At 36.0% G+C, this 20,504-nt stretch overlaps 1 protein-coding gene across 2 annotated transcripts in view; it reads right to left on the bottom strand.

Moving 5' to 3' along the window:
- Positions 1-20,504, bottom strand: part of LOC120471406 (low-density lipoprotein receptor-related protein 8) — an 89,026-nt gene that overhangs the window by 32,391 nt on the left and 36,131 nt on the right. For both annotated transcript variants that reach the window (XM_039661219.2, XM_039661220.2), the window contains exon 4: positions 15,291-15,413. In XM_039661219.2, the coding sequence (XP_039517153.1) occupies positions 15,291-15,413 (123 nt within the window). The remainder of the gene's footprint in view (positions 1-15,290; positions 15,414-20,504) is intronic.

Below are 20,504 nucleotides of genomic sequence, written 5' to 3'. Positions count from 1 at the left end.
TAGGGCCCCCTTAAACGTCGGTAGATGAGGTTATGGGATCCTAACTCTATACCCCAGACCTAAACCTAACCCTAAACCCTAACCCGTCACCTAACTGATGTTAAAGGTAAAGCGTCAGTTGTATGACGGCCCGGGATCGCCATCTACCGACGTTTAAGGGGCCCTAAAAAGGCGGATATTGACATATGGTCAAAAGACGTCCCAAAACGTCAGTTATATGACTTTTTGGGATGAGACTGTGTTAGTTCACTTGTCACGGCGCGGTTACAAAAAAGGGGAGTGAGGACTCAAGTGCAGAAAAATTATAATTTATTACAAAAACAAAACAAACACAAAGCAAAAACCCACAAGGGGCGAAAAACACTAAGAATACAAATGAAACGCAACAAAACCTGAACATGTAACATCACAGGTAACGGGAGACATTAGACAAGACAACGATCCGACAAAGACTGCAAACAAGAGGAGACTTAAAAAGGGAACAAATCAAGAGGGGAAAGGTGGGAGAACTCAAACGCTAATCAGGTAACGAGGGGGAGGGATCAGACAATGACGAGAGCACATGGCCTAAAATGACAAAACACCCATGTGCAACACAATACAGGACAGGCATGTGACATTTACTAAGGTATGCATCAACTATAATAGCTCATACTTATAGGTTTAAAGATGTAAACAAATCTCTATTATTCTATTCCATCTATGCAATCCAACTAATAATTTTTCTATAGGCTCCAACTGGATCCTATCTCTCAGTCCTTTATTTAATGTATGTACAAGAGATTTGTGAATCATGTGAGCAGCTCCAGTATAAAGGCCTCTGGCTTGAGATTAGCCTAGATTAAGTGTAGATTAATGTGTGGGAACAGGCAATTATCCTCACTCTGCCAAAACTCCCTTCATTTAGATGATTCATTTATTCCAGGAAGCTAAATCCCTACAGCTCTTGGACATATAGTACAACAAACAGTGATATATATATATTCCTCATGGTCTGACCCTGTTTCAGATCAGAATTTGCCAGATTTTTCCTTGGCAGAAAGGTCCAAATTTAACCTTTGCTTATTTCTAAACATACATTACATTTGATTTGCAGTCACCCATTAACGTCAAAGTAAAACAACGCAAGTCTCAGTGAAACATCATTTTTATTGAGAATAAACATGCAGGCCAAGTTAATCTTGTGCAACACTCTGCACATTTTGTGTTTCCCCCTTAACACACCTGATTTAGATCATCAGCTCATTTGAGATGCGTTCCATTCGACCGTAAGTGGACTGCGCAGTGAACGAGAGAGCTTCATGAACTGAACTGAGTGTCTCAGAAAAGAGAGACATGAAAAAAAAAAAACAGGATTGAAAACCACTGATGTACACTGCATAATTGCATTTAGACCTGACGCCAGTCTGGAATGGGACACCCACTGTAGTGAACTGGACTATTGCTCTCCTGAAACACCGCCGGAAAACATCATGGAATGAAGATTCATTCATATATATATATATATATATAAACAGAAAAAAAAAATGATATTATAAATTATTATTATATTATAAATTATTAAATTATTATTATATAAAAAAGTATTCTTTGTATTTTAAAATGCTTTTCAAAATAGTGTACGATATAGTTTAGTTTATTCATGTGATGCAAAGCTGAACTTTCAGCATCATTACTCCAGTCTTCAGTGCCACATGATCCTTCAGATATCACTCTATTTACTGCTCAAGAAACATATTTTATCATTAGCATCAATGTTGTTGATAATAATAAGAAATGGAAGAAAACAAATCTAAGGATTCTTTGATTAATAGGAAGTAAAAAAAAAAAATGTATTTGAAAATAACACTTTTGTAACATTTTAAGTCTTTATTTTTTTATCAATTTAATGTATCCTTGCTGGATAACAATCTGACCCCAAAAATAAAAATAAAATTTGAAACGTGTATGGTACTACCTGTAAAATATTTACTTTCTATTAAGTTTTTTCTTTTTTGCTTTTATTACATTTTATTATATAATAATTATTATAAATATGACTAATACACAAGAAATTGTAATCTGACCCATTACATAAAAATAACAATTGGAGTAACAATAATATTAAAATAAAAATAAAATAAAATAAAGGTAACCTAACAAAAAGTGACCTCAGGAAAGAAAGTTAACCCAGAACGGAACCAAAATATTACATTTTCTTTTGATTGACATGCCTCAATGAATTTTGAACAATACAACCAGGAATAATAAGAGTCAGATTTTGATTACAGATTAACAAAGAAAAAATCTGTTCTTAGTATATAGGTATTTAGGGTAAAAAGGCATGGGGAAATGATGAATATGCTTGGCAGGGTTTTGGCATCTGAGTAAACGATCGGTCTGCATTTATTTTTCTATAGATTTAAGCTTGAGCCCAGTCAGCAGTGCTTCTAAGGAGACCCGGGAGTGGTGAATGTTGGAGCGGAGCCAGTTTGACCCAGTTCCCTGGAAACTACACTGCCGTGCCCGTGATGATGAGAGGTTCTGATTAGTGGAGGTGAAGCTGTGGGCCGTGTCCAGCCCGAGGGGAGAGAGGTATGGTGGACTAATCCACCCACATTAGTGTCTAATAGTGCCCAATGAAAGAACATATAATTCACCACAGTGAACGTTTTTTTTTTGTTTTTTTTTTTTGTGGTTATATATATATATATATATATATATATATATATATACCAGAAGATGGACAACCGTTTATGCTCTTGGGCACAAGTGTACTCAAAAGTGGGACCAGTTGCATTTTTGTATTGCGATATATTGTGACAAGATATATATGGTAAGACCTATAATTATGACTAAATTAAACCAATTATTCAGTATACAACCACAAAAAGTACCATCACCTATTTTTTTTTTCTTATTTCTAACTCATTTTAATTTACTGTCAAAAATAAAGACATTTTTATACTAAACTGGACTTGAAATGCAAATTAATTGTATTTTTTAAACCTACAACTGGATGCCACACACAGAATTAAACATGCATGTAAAAAGGTATTGTGTCAGATGTATAGGTTATGTGACAATAATGTAGCATATTAGTGTTGAATGTAGAAATGTTTATTTTTGCATATTATTTTTAATAATACACATCATTTAAAATGTAGGGATCGGTTTGCATCTGCAATCATCATATTCGAATGATTTCTGAAGGATCGTGTGACTGAAAATGGAGTAATGATGATAAATTCAGCTTTGATCACAGGAATAAAATTAGATTTTATAATATATTAAAATAAAAACAGTTATTTTAAATCAAGTTTTTTTTTGTATTTATAAAATATATGCAGCTTTAGTGAGCAGAATAGACTTTACCTCTCCCAAACTTTTGAGCAATAAGCAGTATTTAGTATACACTGCACAGTATGCAGTGACTAGTACTCTGAACATACTAAGATATCTTTTTGTGTGTTGAACAGGTAATCGATCAGGTACAGGAGTTGAACTGTGACGTTTGTCAGTAAACAGTAATTAGAGTACCGCACTGCTTGTGACTAGATCTGATGCTGAGAGGGTTGTTGCTTGTGATTTAACACAATGAGCAATTTGAGCTTCTAGAGGGGCTGATAATCAAACCTGCTCAGGAGAATCATCCATAATTCAATACATGAAAGACTCAATTAACCAAACGCCAAAAAGAGATTGACTTTAATATGTTACCCACTGCTTGCTAACGCTGGTGATTAGGAAGGATCTGAGGAGGAAGTGAAGCATGGTACCTATTGTGTGTTTTTGATCAACTGTTACAGCGCATGTAAGTCAGCGAGGGATATGATCCCTAATTTATGTACAGCGAGGGATGAATGATGACAAAAGAGTTACACACAGAAATAATTCCTCCTCCTACACAATGTGTGTGTCACACGTAACATAGCATAACGTACAGAGCTGTTCAGTTTGCAGTCTGAAAAGCCAGATGCCAATTAGCATTCAAACCATAGCTTCCTTTCCAATCTTATATAAAATTTGGTTTTTTGATATGCCATTGTTTTGGTAATTTGCTGTAATTTGTTTTGCACTTTTGGGTTTTTTCGCATTTTCTCCTCTAATAACCAATACCTAGAACACTGTACAAGGTTTATGTCTTTTGGAACAATAATTAAAAGCCAAGTCAAATCCTCACTCCTCACTCACTCACTCACTCACTCATTCACTGAACTTTCTCTCTCACTCATTCACAATTTTGCCAACGCATTAACATATTGTATATGAAACAAACAAACAAACAAACAGACAAAACATATATGTATAGATCATGTCATATGTAGCAAATAAATAAATACAATCCATCTTAATAAATGAATAAATAAAGCGGGTTTCTCTAGAGTGTTGTCAACTGTCTCTGACATTGTGGATGGCTAACACATTACTGTAGCAGCTAGTGCAGCTGTGTTATCATCTTCTCCAAGTATGAATGGCATTTTCTCAGTATCATTCATCAATCAATGATGGAATTAATTTTTTTCAAATGTGGGCAGAAAAGTTTCTCTTACATTGATATATTTAGTACAGATGAGTAGAAAGATCACAGTGTCAGATTCTCTGCTCTCTCTCTGTGTCCAATGTGTCTATGTCTTCCTCTCTCTATTTCTAGATCATGGTCTTAACCCTTATGTGCTGTTGTGGCTTTTTTCAGCCACTAAGGGGTATTTTTTAGTCTTAATTTGGCCGTAACTTTTTCTTTGTTTCAGCAAATGGAATGATTTTTGGTGACAAATCTTATTTTGACACATATTTTGGGAAAATGCTTTGAAATTTTTCAAAAACTCAACAGTACACTCTGGGCAAATTCACTACCCTTTCGTTATGTTCGTGGCTGAAAAAAGCCACTACTTTAAACTGCTGTAAAAATGTATCAGATAAATATTTTTTTCAAATTTTTTTGCATAAATCTATTAACCGACCTCAGTCCTGATCAAAACTACTAAATGTTTAAAAAAAATTCAGGATTTTAACTCTTTAATTGCCAAATTCATAAATGATGTCACTGATTTGGGAAAAAAAACACAGAAAATGACTTATTTTCAATATAAAATATGATTGTGGACTGGATTTTTTTTCACCTTTTATCACAGTCTTGGACATGTCAAAGATTAGAAACAACATTGGTTTTGATGCATTGTTAGTTTTTGTGTAGCATCAGATTTTAACTTTTTCTCCCTCATTTACTGTTCGTGGCTGTTTTTGCCCCATTGACTTCCATTATAACCACATTTTTTGATTGCAAAGCCATGACACCATAAAATCATGCATTTTTGATTGTTGATGGTTTTCCCTGTTGGGAAGAGGTAAAATTTGTAATTTTTACTGTTGATAACCAGGTGGAACCATTAACCCTTTAGACAGGCCTGTGCAAAAAAAAAAGCTTAGTTTCTGGCTTTTACATGCAGTTATATGGAGTATAATAGCATATTACAGTGTGTATATGTGTGTGTGGGTGTGCGTGAGTGTGTGAGAGAGTGTGAGAACTCACCTTGATGCGTCTGAGAAAATAAAAATATACACTTCAGCTCTCAAAACTACATGGAGTAAACAAAAACAAAGTAAGTGTATTTATGCATCTGCTGCCTTTTGATGGTGAGAAATGCAGACTAAACAAAAACAAAGCAAGTGGATATAAACGCTTGTCATTTGATGGTGAGAAGAGCAGCAAGCAACATGAGAGAGGGCTTGACTTGTAGTGAAGTTTTAGAGATGATTATGCAGTCTGACCCCTCCAGCGAGCTGCAGGAGGTATTGTCTTCTCACTCTGACCGCAGACTCAGGACAGTAAGATCCTGGTTTGGATGTGGCACCCTCATCATCATCTCAAGCTTCCACTGAAGGCGAGGAGGATTCAGATGATCCTGGATCTGGATGGACTGGGAGAATCTTGAGAGGGACATGGTGGCTCTGAAAATCACATGACCACTGCGATCATCCCACAGGCAACGTGTGGACTCCCCTCTGGATCTGTAGACGCTGGCCAAAATCAGTAGCCCCATGTTGGCACAGAGATCTGTGGAGTCCACCCCAGTCCAGTTTCTCATTGTGCGGTGCCCATGGAGGTTGGTCATGCTGACAATGAGGTCAGTCGTCTCCTCCGTAAAAAACAGATTGAACACAGAATCCATGTTCTGAACCATTGCGATAGCATTGCGTGTCGGCCCTCGACTCACGCCTCTTGCAGGCTGAAGAAAGGGAATTGTCTCCGCATTGGTGGAAAACCATACTTCACAATTTCTTCCAATCCACCCAGATCCAGGATCCACAGAATCCTCCTGCTTTCAGTGGAAGCTAGAGCTCCACTGAAGGCGAGGAGGATTCAGAGGATCCTGGATCTGTGGACTCCACAGATCTCTGTGCATGGGGCTACTGATTTTGGCCAGCGTCTACAGATCCAGAGGGGAGTCCACACGTTGCCTGTGGGATGATCGCAGTGGTCATGTGATTTTCAGAGCCACCATGTCCCTCTCAAGATTCTCCCAGTCCATCCAGATCCAGGATCATCTGAATCCTCCTCGCCTTCAGTGGAAGCTTGAGATGATGATGAGGGTGCCACATCCACACCAGGATCTGACTGTCCTGAGTCTGCGGTCAGAGTGAGAAGACAATACCTCCTGCAGCTCGCTGGAGGGGTCAGACTGCATAATCATCTCTAAAACTTCACTACAAGTCAAGCCCTCTCTCATGTTGCTTGCTGCTCTTCTCACCATCAAATGACAAGCGTTTATATCCACTTGCTTTGTTTTTGTTTAGTCTGCATTTCTCACCATCAAAAGGCAGCAGATGCATAAATACACTTACTTTGTTTTTGTTTACTCCATGTAGTTTTGAGAGCTGAAGTGTATATTTTTATTTTCTCAGACGCATCAAGGTGAGTTCTCACACTCTCTCACACACTCACGCACACCCACACACACATATACACACTGTAATATGCTATTATACTCCATATAACTGCATGTAAAAGCCAGAAACTAAGCTTTTTTTTTGCACAGGCCTGTCTAAAGGGTTAATGGTTCCACCTGGTTATCAACAGTAAAAATTACAAATTTTACCTCTTCCCAACAGGGAAAACCATCAACAATCAAAAATGCATGATTTTATGGTGTCATGGCTTTGCAATCAAAAAATGTGGTTATAATGGAAGTCAATGGGGCAAAAACAGCCACGAACAGTAAATGAGGGAGAAAAAGTTAAAATCTGATGCTACACAAAAACTAACAAAGCATCAAAACCAATGTTGTTTCTAATCTTTGACATGTCCAAGACTGTGATAAAAGGTAAAAAAAAATCCAGTCCACAATCATATTTTATATTGAAAATAAGTCATTTTGTGTTTTTTTCCCCCCCCAAATCAGTGACATCATTTATGAATTTGGCAATTTAAGAGTTAAAATCCTGAATTTTTTAAAAAAATTTAGTAGTTTTGATCAGGACTGAGGTCTGTTAATAGATGTATGCAAAAAAAATTGAAAAAAATATTTATCTGATACATTTTTACAGCAGTTTAAAGTAGTGGCTTTTTTCAGCCACGAACATAACGAAAGGGTAGTGAATTTGAACAATGCACAAGGGTTAATCTGTATTTGGAGAGGATTTGTCTTTCTTTAAATTGTTTAATTAATAGATAATTGGCCAATTTAGTGGTTCTTTTTAGGGTAGATTATAACATGGAGTTTGGTCAACATTGGTTAAAATATGCTTTTAATGATTCATCATGAGTGTCTTTTAGATTTGTGTCGATTTCTTTATAATAGTTTTGGGGTTGTAGCTGTAGTCAACGGGGAGTTGAGTTTGATGGATGAGTTGAAGAGCAAGTGTGTTTAGAGGATGATATTCTGAGTTTTCATTGGCGAGGGGGGCTTTATATTGGAGTGAATCTGGATCGGACTGATGGGGGTGATGCCAGAACTGAACACATCTCTTCTGGATCTCAATATTTAGCGGGTACAAGCCTAATTCAGCCCTTGACATGCTACTGTGAACCCCTAAAATGTTTTTGTCAAATTCCAATAGTTTTTTTCTACAATTTGCATCGAGACTTTATAGCATAAAAAGCCCTCAGAGCCTTCTCGCTTAGTGTGTTGACCACCAGACCGAAGCATCCCGAAGCACAGATTTTGATGCCCAGACAACTGTAGCTAGTGATGTGCTGCAGGACCTGCTCTTCATACGTGAACTGCATGGTGTTTGTGTCTCTGAGTGAGATCTGGACTTCTTTTGTAACACCATTCACTGAACTCACTCACACACTCACTGGACTCTCTCTCTCACACTCACTCAACTCAACTCAACTCACTCACTCAATTATATCACTAACTAACTCACTCACTTATATCTCTCACTCACTCACAGAACTCTCTCTCACTCATTCACTCACGTATATCACTCACTCACTCACTGGACTATCTCTCACTCACTCACTCACTCACTTATATCACTCACTCACTCACTCACTTATATCACTAACTCGCTCAACAAACTAACTCACACACTCACTCACTCACACTCACTCACTGAACTCTCACTCACTCACTCACTCACTCACTCACTGAACTCTCTCTCTTTCTCACTCACTGAACTCTCACTCACTCACTCACTGAACTCTTTCTCTCTCTCACTCACTGAACTCTCATTTTCACTCACTCACTCCCTCACTCACACACTCACTCACTCATTTATATCAATCACTCACTCACTCACTCACTCATATCACTCACTCAACTCAACTCACTCACTTATATCACTAACTCACTCAACTAACTAACTCACTCACTCAACTCTCACTCACTCACTGAACTCTCTCTTTCTCACTCACTGAACTCTCATTTTCACTCACTCACTGAACTCTCTCTCTCTCTCTCTCTCTCTCTCTCTCTCTCTCTCTCTCTCTCTCTCTCTCTCTCTCTCTCTCTCTCTCTCTCTCTCTCTCTCTCACTCATAAATCCATTTCTTTAGGGATCCATGTTGTACCACATTTAAATGCATTAAATAGGTTTCCCCTCACAACCAGAAAAAAATTGATATTTTATGTTTTTGAAGTTTAATCTTGTTTTGATAATTTCTGTAAAATTGTGTAATTGAATAAATTCCGTAAAACTTTCCAAACACACAGATACTCCATAGTGCATGAACTCAAAATTTGAAAACAAACAAAAGCCTCTTTATGAGAAAGCGCAAATCATTCAAATCATTCCTCATATCGAACATAGACAAAGAGATAAATAAATAAATAGCATATATAATATAGAAGCAACACAAAAAAAAAAGCTAGGAAATGATTGTTTAGCCTTACCCTATGGTACTATAGGTCAAAACAACAGGAAAAGAAATGATGCAATACTGAGAAACAAGCACTTTGTGTGAATGCAATGCATTGAGACATGCCGTCAGAGCATCACTGAAGTAGATTCGAGTTATGAGGCTTTCAACAGTGGATAATTAGAGGTGTATTATACTGTGCAGACCTCACAAAGGAAGACAGGAAATCAATTATCATTAGACCCAGGTGAAATATCATTTTGAGTCAGGACTCCCGTTCTCCTGGCTCGATACTCTGACATTGGCACGGATGAACTGATCAGGAGTCTGAGCAGTCAGAGAATGCCTGGGCTCATGGTTTATAGCTTGATGAAAATAGAATCATGATTACCTCTACAGGAGGAAAGAATGGCTCAGGGCTGCCAAGACTTGAGCCTCTGATGAGGACGGCTGAATAAAACACTGATTGATAACAAAAAAAGAATCTGGAAAACATACAACCATGCTAGCCCATCCATCCAAAATGTCTTTATGGCTGCTATTGAAGATGCATAGTGATTAATTAGCCTTTGTGTTTCGCCAGGTTTTTTAACACATATGAATTATCATCTCCCACCCCCTAGAGTGAAAAAATGACTGGAGGCTCTTTCGTTTGCTCTTAATAGGGCAATTAACATTCTGATTTATATCTTGTGACATTGCAAGAGTCTTTTATGTTTCAGATGGAATTGACTTGCAACAAAGGAGGATCAGAAGCAGGTTGGTTTTCAATTTTCTGTATTATTTAAACTATATCACGTCTTGTGTTTAATTAAAAAAAAAACACCTTTATTTAAATGGCCTTTCAGTAAAGGATTTTAAAATGGCGTTACAAATGTTGACACACTAATGCTTCCTCAGAGTGTGTCCACAGAGATGACCTCCAGGTTAATTACAATTTACAGGCGTAGGCTAGTAAAGGGACCAGATCATAATCAGAAACGTGATAGACAACAAATTATTCAAAACACAGACAGATATGAAATAATAAATTATGTAAAGTTAACTAAAGATAACCCTAGAAACTGTTTAAATAAAATAGCTGGGCTGTAATCATAATTTAAATAACTCAGGGACACAATCACGAATGTAGACAGTCAGACAGACTTTCTACAATTTCGTATTTTTTCAATAATAATATAATAAAGCGAATACGTTTTTTCATAATAATATGATGTTACACTTTATTTTAAGGTGATGTAGATATATTGTACTTACACAAATAAGTACTGTGTAATATTAATTAATTACATGTACTTATTACGGTTAGGGTTTGGTTTAGGGTTAGTTACTTGTAATTATGCATAATTTAGTGTTACAGTTGTTATATAATTTATTCATCTTTGTTAATGTTAGTTAAAAATACAACTGTTCATTGCTCATTTTCAATGATAATAATAACAGATGCAACATTTGATTTTAATAATGTATTAGTGAATGTTGAAATTAACCCTCAGATGGTCTTCGTTTCGGATGTCAGAAGTGACCGGACACCTAAAAATGAAATTTTCTCCATCCCAGTAAAACCAATGCAATTTATTTTTGTTCTATAAAATTTATTCTTTTTAATTTAGTATTTTGAGACAATTTGATTGAATTTATTAATATTTATGCAATATTTATGGTCTATTTTTGCCATGGGAAAAAAAATATATATATAATTAAAAAAAATTATTAATGCAGTATTTTAGTTTAATATAGAGTCTAGGCCTTCAGAAAAATATATATACAGTATATATATATATATTTTTGAAGATAATTAGCACCATCTGGTTACAGTATAGAGAAAAAGCATAGAATCATGGTATAACCACTAGATGCCACGTACAGCTCTCTATGGAGAGGCATTTGAATTCCCCAGCTGTTTATGAACACATTTTTTTTTTTTTGGTGGATTTGAATATATAGTTGAAACAATCTCAAAAACGATTTCTTATTAAAAAAATGTAAAAAATCGGTCATTTTTGACCGAAGACCACAAGTGTGACCATTTTTTATTAGTATTTTTTTTTTTTACGACCACTTAGCACGCTCGGATCATGACCTCATTTTTTTTTTGTATTCACATACCTAATGCCATAAAAGTCACCAAGTTTCATAATATTCCGATGAAGCTGTGATTTTTAGAAATTCAAAACAGAAAATTTTCCGGTTCCGGTCGGACCGAAGACCGTCTGAGGGATAAATAAGAAATGGAACCTTATTGTAAACTATTTTGTATAGTAATATAACTTTACTTAGTCATTGTATTAATTGTATATTATTATTATCATAAGTTTATAATGTGATTTGTATGTGGTATATAAAATATGTAGCTCAAGATTATGATATTTTATCACCTGCAAGACTACAAGACTTTATTTTAACAGGCAGAATTGGAAGACGAGAAAGAGAGATTGTGGAAAATGAGGCAGTGTGAGAAGCCATTAATGAGAGACAGAGAGTGGAGAAATATTATTATGAAGAGCAGGGGAAAGGGAAGCTAGCGAAAGAGTCAATTTTCACAGTTTCTCAAAAGTAGGGCAGTGAGATTCACAGTGGGGGTTTGTGAAGACACCTGATTGGCTGAGGTAAAACAACCATGTTTAATAAGCAGAGCTCAAGCACCTCCTACCAAAGGTGTTGAAACATTCATTGAGCACGACACATGAGTATGAGCCCTGCCACTAACGTCAATGCCCAAGAATCCAGACAATTTATCAAGACAACCTTGGGCGAGGATGTCAAGGACATATTTTTTCCGGATCTGCTTCTCCTTAAGAATACTTATTTGGTACCACAGCCTATAGCATTCATTTTTAGTTTAAGCTATACAGTCTAAGCCACACTTAAATAATGAATGCATTAGATTAATTAAATTGCATCTGCAAACAAATAATATTTCATTATTTCTTAGAATAGCTTGACTTTTTGAATGGTTTTGGCATTTGGAGCCATTGGCTCCTCAAGTTACACAGGAGAAACCACAGGTGTAGTTCATCACATTAACTAACATGACCCACTAACCAGAGTTTTTTCATTCATTTTGAACAGTACCTATGGATGCGTCTCAATTAGCTCCCTAGTGCTGAAGTCAGGGCACTGGTCAGGGGCCACAAACGTGAAATCCTGCCAGTGCACTGAAACGTTTGCTCACAAAAAAAGTCCCACAATGCACCCTGAAAACCAAAAGTGTGCTTTCTTTCAAATAAATGTCACTTGCTTTGATATACTTCTATATAATGCAATGACTTTAAACATAAATACAAGATAAACAGTCAATTGAAGTCTGACCAACACAAAAAAACTAGGGCAGCATGATTATGGCAAAAATCACAAATGTTACTTCCATTGATACTGTATTAACAATTAGCCTATTTAAATCAATGGAATTTATAATGTACAGTATGTAGCTCTATAATGTAGCGAAACATTCAATCAAGACAATTCACATTAAGACTTTCAGCAGCTTGACAAGGAAAACTGTTAATGCTGAATAAATTATGCAGACTGTGAGTAATGGTCGCATCCCATAAACATTACTGAAGCCGTTCACAGTTTCACACGATAGCTAGCAGCAGTTCAGAAAGAGTTCACTGCCTGAACCCTCACAAACACTCCTACAATAAATGAAGCTGTCCACACTGCAGAATGAACTCTTATTTACACTGTCTGTGCCTTGATTTATGAGGAAGTTGCGGTTTTGTCACATCGCTGACTTGTGGTGTATATGCAGACAACATTTAGCAAATTCCAAAAGTTTTTTGTTTTTTTTTTCACTTCAGTTATAGAACTTGTTCTGTTGGGGGGGACACACTTGTACTGTTTGTCGTTTAAAAAGACTCAAGACAATAAGCATAACAGTTTTTTTTTTTTTAAATTAATGTACTGCATTTTAGTTCAATAATATTTGGAAGTAACATAGCATGAGAGTGCAATTACAAAAAAGCACAGATGGGAGTGGAAAGTTCTGTGTGTGATCTACTGATGACGTCCAAATTAAAGAACAGACGCAGCCAGATAATTTCCATAATGACCAACACAATCTACCAGGTAGTGTCTGGTTTAAGACTGGCCAGACTTAAACGACCTATGCTGGAAGTCGTAGAGAACCCATCTGTCATCGTGGAAGCCAGGCTACACCATAACAACACTGTTCACCTGCTCCAGCCTAGAACATCAAGGCAGACTCTCATATTTATTCATAGAGCCCAAAATATGGAGTCTTGGTCCAGTCTGAAACTCCAGGGAAAGTTGGCAAACTGCCCACCGCTAGATCACACACCATCTACAGCAATGCCACCATCAGTGAGAAGATCCTCACTTTCGGTGTCAAAGCACGTCTGCAGGTTCTTCCTTCAAAATACAACTTATGACTGTGGTTTCCCTCCTCCCATTTAGGAACTGCTATACACCCGATATTGTTAACATCTCTCAGAATGGCAAAAAAGTTACACTATTTGAGATGTTGTGTGCATTTGATCTGTTTATGGATGACTCTTACTGCTCAAAGATTCTAAAATATCAGTCATTGATATCGACCACTGAGAACCTTGGGTACAAATGTCAGCTTCTAGTGTTTGGTAGTCTAGGTCATGTACACAAGCTGGCGGTCCGTGGACTTTGCATTGGGGGGATTTCTGAAACGGAAAGTTTAATCCATAACAATATGCTGATTTGCTTTAATCTGTTGGATTATTACAAAAATTTAATTCCAACTGAAATATGACTTGTAATGCTGAATCAAATAAAGTATATAAATGTGTGTGTGTTCACATAGCAAGTAAAGTCAACAAGTTAAAAAAAAAATATCAAAATGTGCAATTTAATTACCAAACAGAGCCAGAGGGTTAAAGTCCCCCTGTGGTGAAAATCCAGAAAAGTGTTGTTTATATGTCTATGAGGCGTTTTTAATATGCTTTCAGACAAACCATGTACAAATTGAACACAAAGGCAACACCATTGCTGAGTATTTTCTCCCTAAAACTGCAGTGAACCAAAGGCAGTCGTGCGCTTTGCAGTTTAAAGTAGTTCTGAGATATTGAGCATCAAAGTTTTTACATCCCAGCTGGCAAAACTGTTATGTAGTATAATCTTCTATTATAGCTTTATTTATTAATCTTTTACAAAAATACCACCACACAGGCATTAAGAAACACCTAATGGATCAGATTATGTCAAAAACTCAATTTCGACCAAAAGTGGAGATAGAACCTTATAATTCTAAGCTCACGCAGTCTCAAAAACACGGGTTGAAATCGCTGGTGTTTCTGACATCACAAACTACCTTGTAACCAATCAAGTCATCATGTGATCGTCAACGAGTGGATCTCTGGCTGGTGTGAGTGAATGGAGGCAGGGCTAATTTGCATATTCATTGAACCATGTATATTAAATGAGGCATGGGTTGCATTGAAATGCAATGAATGGGGCATATATGAGGAATGAGGCAATTAAGGCACGAAGTAATTTTTAGTGAAGTATTGACTATAGAGGGAGTTTAAATAAAACATACAGCACACGCTTGTGGATCAGACTGTTTAAAACTCAAAAATACTGTCACTAATTGATCTGTAGACTCAGATAAATGTCTCATTATTACATTCAAGCGCACAATATCATATATGTAATTGGTTACAATGCTCCACCTCTGCAAACACTTTGTAAATATAATAATTACACAAGAGACGCAGACCTAAATGAATAGCTATAATTGACTCTCAGTTGTAACTGTCTAGAACTACAATTGTCCAAACAACATGTAATTGTCCAGTACTAGAGTTTCAATAAAAAAGAGAACATAGACTTAACAAGAAAAAAAGAGTGCTCTGAATATAAACTATTGACTAGGTCTCACTCTCAGAGACACGAATGAAGCAGATCCACAGAACTGGTTGAAAGCCCCATTCAAAGTATCACCTCAGCCTTGAACAAAACTCCCTGCGGAGAATCAAACACACAGTCGGAGAGAAAGAGAGCAGACTCACCTGCTGCACAGTCCGCTTCATCTTCGCCGTTTTCACAGTCTCTTTCCCCGTCACACCGCCAGGACAGCGACACGCACTTTCCCCCACAGTCAAACTTCTCTGGAGGACACGTCGTTTTGACAGCTGTGGAACAGAAGCAGATCTTTGAACAGGTTCACCTACGACGTCAAATCCTTCTGTTGATCTCACCGTGTTCCCTGGATCTGCTCATCACAAATGTGATGAAAACACACGGGACACCCTCTGAACAGAACTTCTGAATGTAATTTTTAGCAAGTATTTATTAAACTTTTCAGGAGTGTCACATAAGGCAGGGTTCACATCATTATAGCATCACAAACATCATGGTTTTAATATCATATTCTGCTGCACACAGCTTTATCACAGAGCACACAGGAGACTTGAGCTGCGTCCAAAATGGCATACTGTATAGTATAGTAAGCACTACATTTGGTTAGAAACTTACAGCATAATCATTCAAAAAGTATGTTTTATACAGTATGAATGTGTGTATGAATGGAATTTGGATGTTCTATATTTGCCATGTTGTAACTATCATGTGACCAACAGCGTCAGTTGCGTCACTTTACTATCCCATAAGGCCAACTCCTCTCCCGTGGCCTCATGAGATAGTAAAGTGCCCACACTGTAAACAAATATTGAAGGTTTAACTTTAAAAAAGTAAGTAACCTGGCTGCCTTAAAATTTTAAGTTCATTGAACTGAAAAAAGTGAGTTAATGCAATGAAGGAGATTAATTTAACCATCAGAAACTCAAAATTATGTTATCTGAACTAAATAAATTATTTAAGTTGATTTGACAAAAGAAAAAATGTTGCGATCACTACACTGTAAAAATATTGTTGGTTTAACTTAAAAAAGTAAGTAACCTGGGTTGTCTTAAAATTTTAAGTTGATTGAACTGGAAAAAGTGAGTTAATACAATGAAGTAGATTAATTTAACCATCAGAAACTCAAAATAATAAGTTATTTCAGCTAAATAAATTATTATAAAGTTGATTTGACAAAAGAAATTATGTTGTGATAACAAATCTTGAAAATATTTTTTACAGTGCATAGGATGCACACTTCAGAATCTCTGGGTAATGTTTTATGAATACTGTGAATTTGGACATACTACTCAGCTCACATATTGTTTTTCGACAACTGTATAGTATGGAAGTAGGTTTGTTGGGACGCAGGTTTGATTCATAATTGACTCCAACTGTTGAATATTTGCATGTTGCTAAGCTAATGACACAAGCACAAGAAAGTACACACCACAAATATTTGGTAAAAGTCATTAGTTGGAATTCTATTTTTAATCAATACTTTTCAGTATTGAAAGAATTCTGTATTATATTGATCAGGTCTTTTTCACATCACAGTGCATTCTGGGATTGTCTTGTCCATGTCCTGTCACCATTTACCAAAATTCTGTCACCATTTACTCACCCTAAGTCGTTCCAAAGAATATCAAAACAACATTAAATTTGGAACAACAGAATGATCGCAGAATGAAGACAGACTTTTGTTTTGGGCTGAACCACTGTACATTTTTAAAGCAGCATATAGTGTGAAGATAGCCAGTTTAAAAGTTGTCTATGATCAAATATATCTGTGTGCTTATCGTAGAATATGTACGGGGCAGGTAATCCATTAGTGAATCAATTAATTTGAATTGGTGAATCAGTTCATTCACTTAGTTCATTCATTTGACCAGTTCATTAGTTCAAAGAGTAAATGATTCATTTTATGAGTCACTGCAGAAATGTCCTTTTTGAACCAAAATATATAGTTAATTGTTGTGCTTTATATGTTTGAAATATATAAATTAGGGTGTTTCCTTTTTACTAGTTGCATTTTGAGTAAATGTACCAATTTCAATTTTAATGTCATCCAAACTGAGATCCTAATTATTTTAGTCCCAGATAAACTCTTACTGTAACTGTAAAGTTATGATCAGGCAATGAGGATGAGATAAGGCAAGTGGATCTAAATGCAGCTGTGTACTTAAACAAATAAATAAAGCAAAGAAACAAACAAGTATTAATACTAATTAAATGTAACAGTGTGCTCTTAAACACAAGCAACGCCAAACAAAGAACAGAAAAATCTGAGGTTGAATTTTTGAAATGAGGTTGTCCATGAAAACTACACTAAAACTAAAACTAAAGTGACAGTAACAATAAATGGTCATAAATATGACTATGAAAATGTTAATGACCATTGTAAACAGGGTCTCTTAAGCCCCTTTCACACAGCGCGTTGATCCCGGGAAATTGCCGGGAAATTACCAGAATGCCTTCTGTGTGAACGCAAACATGACCCGGGATTGATACCGGGACAAATGTCGGGTCATCTTTTGTCTCCTGTTATCCTTCAAAATAATATTTCACCCAAAAAAAGAACAGAATTTTCCAACACTATCTCACGACCAATTCGTACGAATTCGACGCATGATTAAAAAGTGGCTAATTCGTACTAATTCGTACGACCTCACTCGTACTAATTCGTACGATTTGTCTAAACCCACGTGATGGTTAGGTTTAGGGGCGGGGTTAGGGGTAGGTCATTCGTACGAATTCATACGAATTGGCCAATTCGTAAAATATGTACGATTTAGCAAAATCGTATTAATTCGTACGAGTGAGGTCGTATGAATTGTTACGAATTAGCCACTTTTTAATCATTCGTCGAATTCGTACGACTTGGTCGTGAGATCGGGTTGAATTTTCTCACCCTCGTGTCGTTCCAAACCTGTATGACACAAAAGAAAATATCAGAGGGTGAGTAAATGATGGCAGAATTGTAATGTTTGGGTGAACTATCCCTTTAAGTGATAGTAAACACGGTCAGGAGGCAGATCAAAGGACCCGTGGCCCTCGTTTTAGCAGATCTCTCCTTCACAGTCACGGTCAATCTGCTCCATTTGGCAGAATCTCTGTTGATATTAGATTGCGGTTTGAAAGGTATGAGAACTGTAGGCATCAATAAATCATCTCTGGCTGCAGAGGCCTGGAGAGCCGCCACAGTCAGTGAGTCTGCCGGGGCCATTCAGCTGCTCTTATATCATCAAAGAATTCAGAGGGGCCCAACAAGTTGTACCAATTAGCCTGGCCAATGATATGTTGTATACACTGAAATGACAGCTCCATTGAAGCAGTCAGTTTTGACTTGAGTGAATTTATTATCCGTCACTGGATCTGTTCCATCATTTAAATAAGTGATACATATCAAATGGGGAGTGATTTCTGCATTATTGCAGGACTTGTCCAACCCTACAGTATCATTCATCAAGCAAGATGGCTGTCATTAATCTCCCTGACTTTATTCAAATATGCTTATATTTAATGCAAGCCAGCCTTGAAATAGTGTGAACAGTGTCATGTCATAACACTTCATGACATACAAAGGATCTGCAATGCAGTAATGCATTGTTTTAGTGTGCAGGAGGGAGTGTGTCAGTGTTCAGTTTTAACTGAAACAATCGCAATGTTTCAGAGATTCATTAGCCACCAAGAGAGGATAGACTAATTCTGAAAACATCAACAGGACACATTCAATCTGGAGCTTTGTTCCAAAACCGAGTGAGCTGTCTTGCTGTCTACAGGCTACATCAGCTGACAGCCTCTATCTGACAGGGAACTATAAGTGACAGATTTGGAACGTTCTTCACAGCGTGTGTGCCACACAAAGTAGCACCAATCATGTGAAACACACAGGAGACTTGGTACACAATTGATTGATTCCTATTGTCAAATGGTAGAATGTCGCTAAGCTAAAGGCACAAGAATAGGCATAAAATATTCAGCACAGAGCACTCAAATATTTGCTAATTCCATTTAATTACCAAATGGAACTATCAACTAATAATTTTATGTTCTAACTCAAGTACAAGTGCTATTATTCTTCTTTGAAAATATAACTAAAACTGGTGATAAATAAATAAATAAATAAATGTGTTAATTGAAATGAAGCTGAAATTCTCCCTCTCTCTCTCTCTAATTAAATAAAAAAAATAAAAAAATCGAAATGAAAATTAGAGTGCTAAAAATACTAAAAATTAAAACCGAAATAAAATTCAAAGCCTTATTAAAGCTAAATATGAATTTATATAATAATATAACTAAATATGAATTTATATAACAATATAAAAATAAGTGTAAGAAGCATAACAGTAAATAAATATCGGTTGTGTATATCGGTTATCAGACACATAAACATGCAAATAATCGGTATCTGTTAAAAAAAATCAATATCGGTCAATCACTAATAAAAAAATAAATGAAATTAAAATGAAAACAAAAATAACAACTAGTTAAAAAATAGAAATGCTATAATTGTTTTTAAAAATAGTAAAATAACATGTATGTTTATTATTGACCAGGTTTTACATTGTTTTTTTTTTTTTTGGTTTTTTTTAATAATCAGAGAGAATTCTGGGATTGCCTAATCTGTGAAGAACATATGCAATGCAGCAAAATGATCTTCATCCTTTACTCATCCTCATGTCATCCCAAACGTTCTTTCTGTCAAAATATCAAAACAACAATGGACTCCATTGTATGAGAAAAAATGTATTCCTTTTTCTAGTTTTGACTCCAATAAGGTATACATAAAAGTAAGTAAATAAATAAACCAAACATTTAAATATCAAACGTATTTATACTGTCTTTTTGCAAAACATTTTTTTTACACTAAATAGCACAAAAAAAATCTGCTTCCTCAAAAACCCTTTCACAAGGAACATTGCGAGTATAGATAGATAGATAGATAGATAGATAGATAGATAGATAGATAGATAGATAGATAGATAGATAGATAGATAGATAGATAGATAGATAGATAGATAGATAGATAGATAGATAGATAGATAGATAGATAGATAGATAGATAGATAGATAGATAGATAGATAGATAGATAGATAGATAGATAGATAGATAGATAGATAGATAGATAGATAGATAGATAGATAGATAGATAGATAGATAGATAGATCCTTTAAGTAACACAAGTTCAGTTACTTTACAAGGATATTTTGACATATATTTTGACTGCTCCCAGGTCCGCATGACAACTTTCACATTACCAGTTCTTCGTGCAAATCTGTTTCGAAGTAAACTGCCAGTGTGAAAGCCCCCTAAAAGGATTTGGTTTTAAGAGGTACGGTCTGCCATATCTGCTAAAAAGCAGGAAAAGGGAAGAGAAGGA

This window comes from Pimephales promelas, chromosome 5 (assembly GCF_988280905.1).
Source record: "Pimephales promelas chromosome 5, fPimPro1.hap1.1, whole genome shotgun sequence".
NCBI classification, from domain to species: Eukaryota; Metazoa; Chordata; class Actinopteri; order Cypriniformes; family Leuciscidae; genus Pimephales; species Pimephales promelas.
Note: the sequence above shows the minus strand (reverse complement) of the source record. Positions and strands in the feature narration are given on the sequence as shown.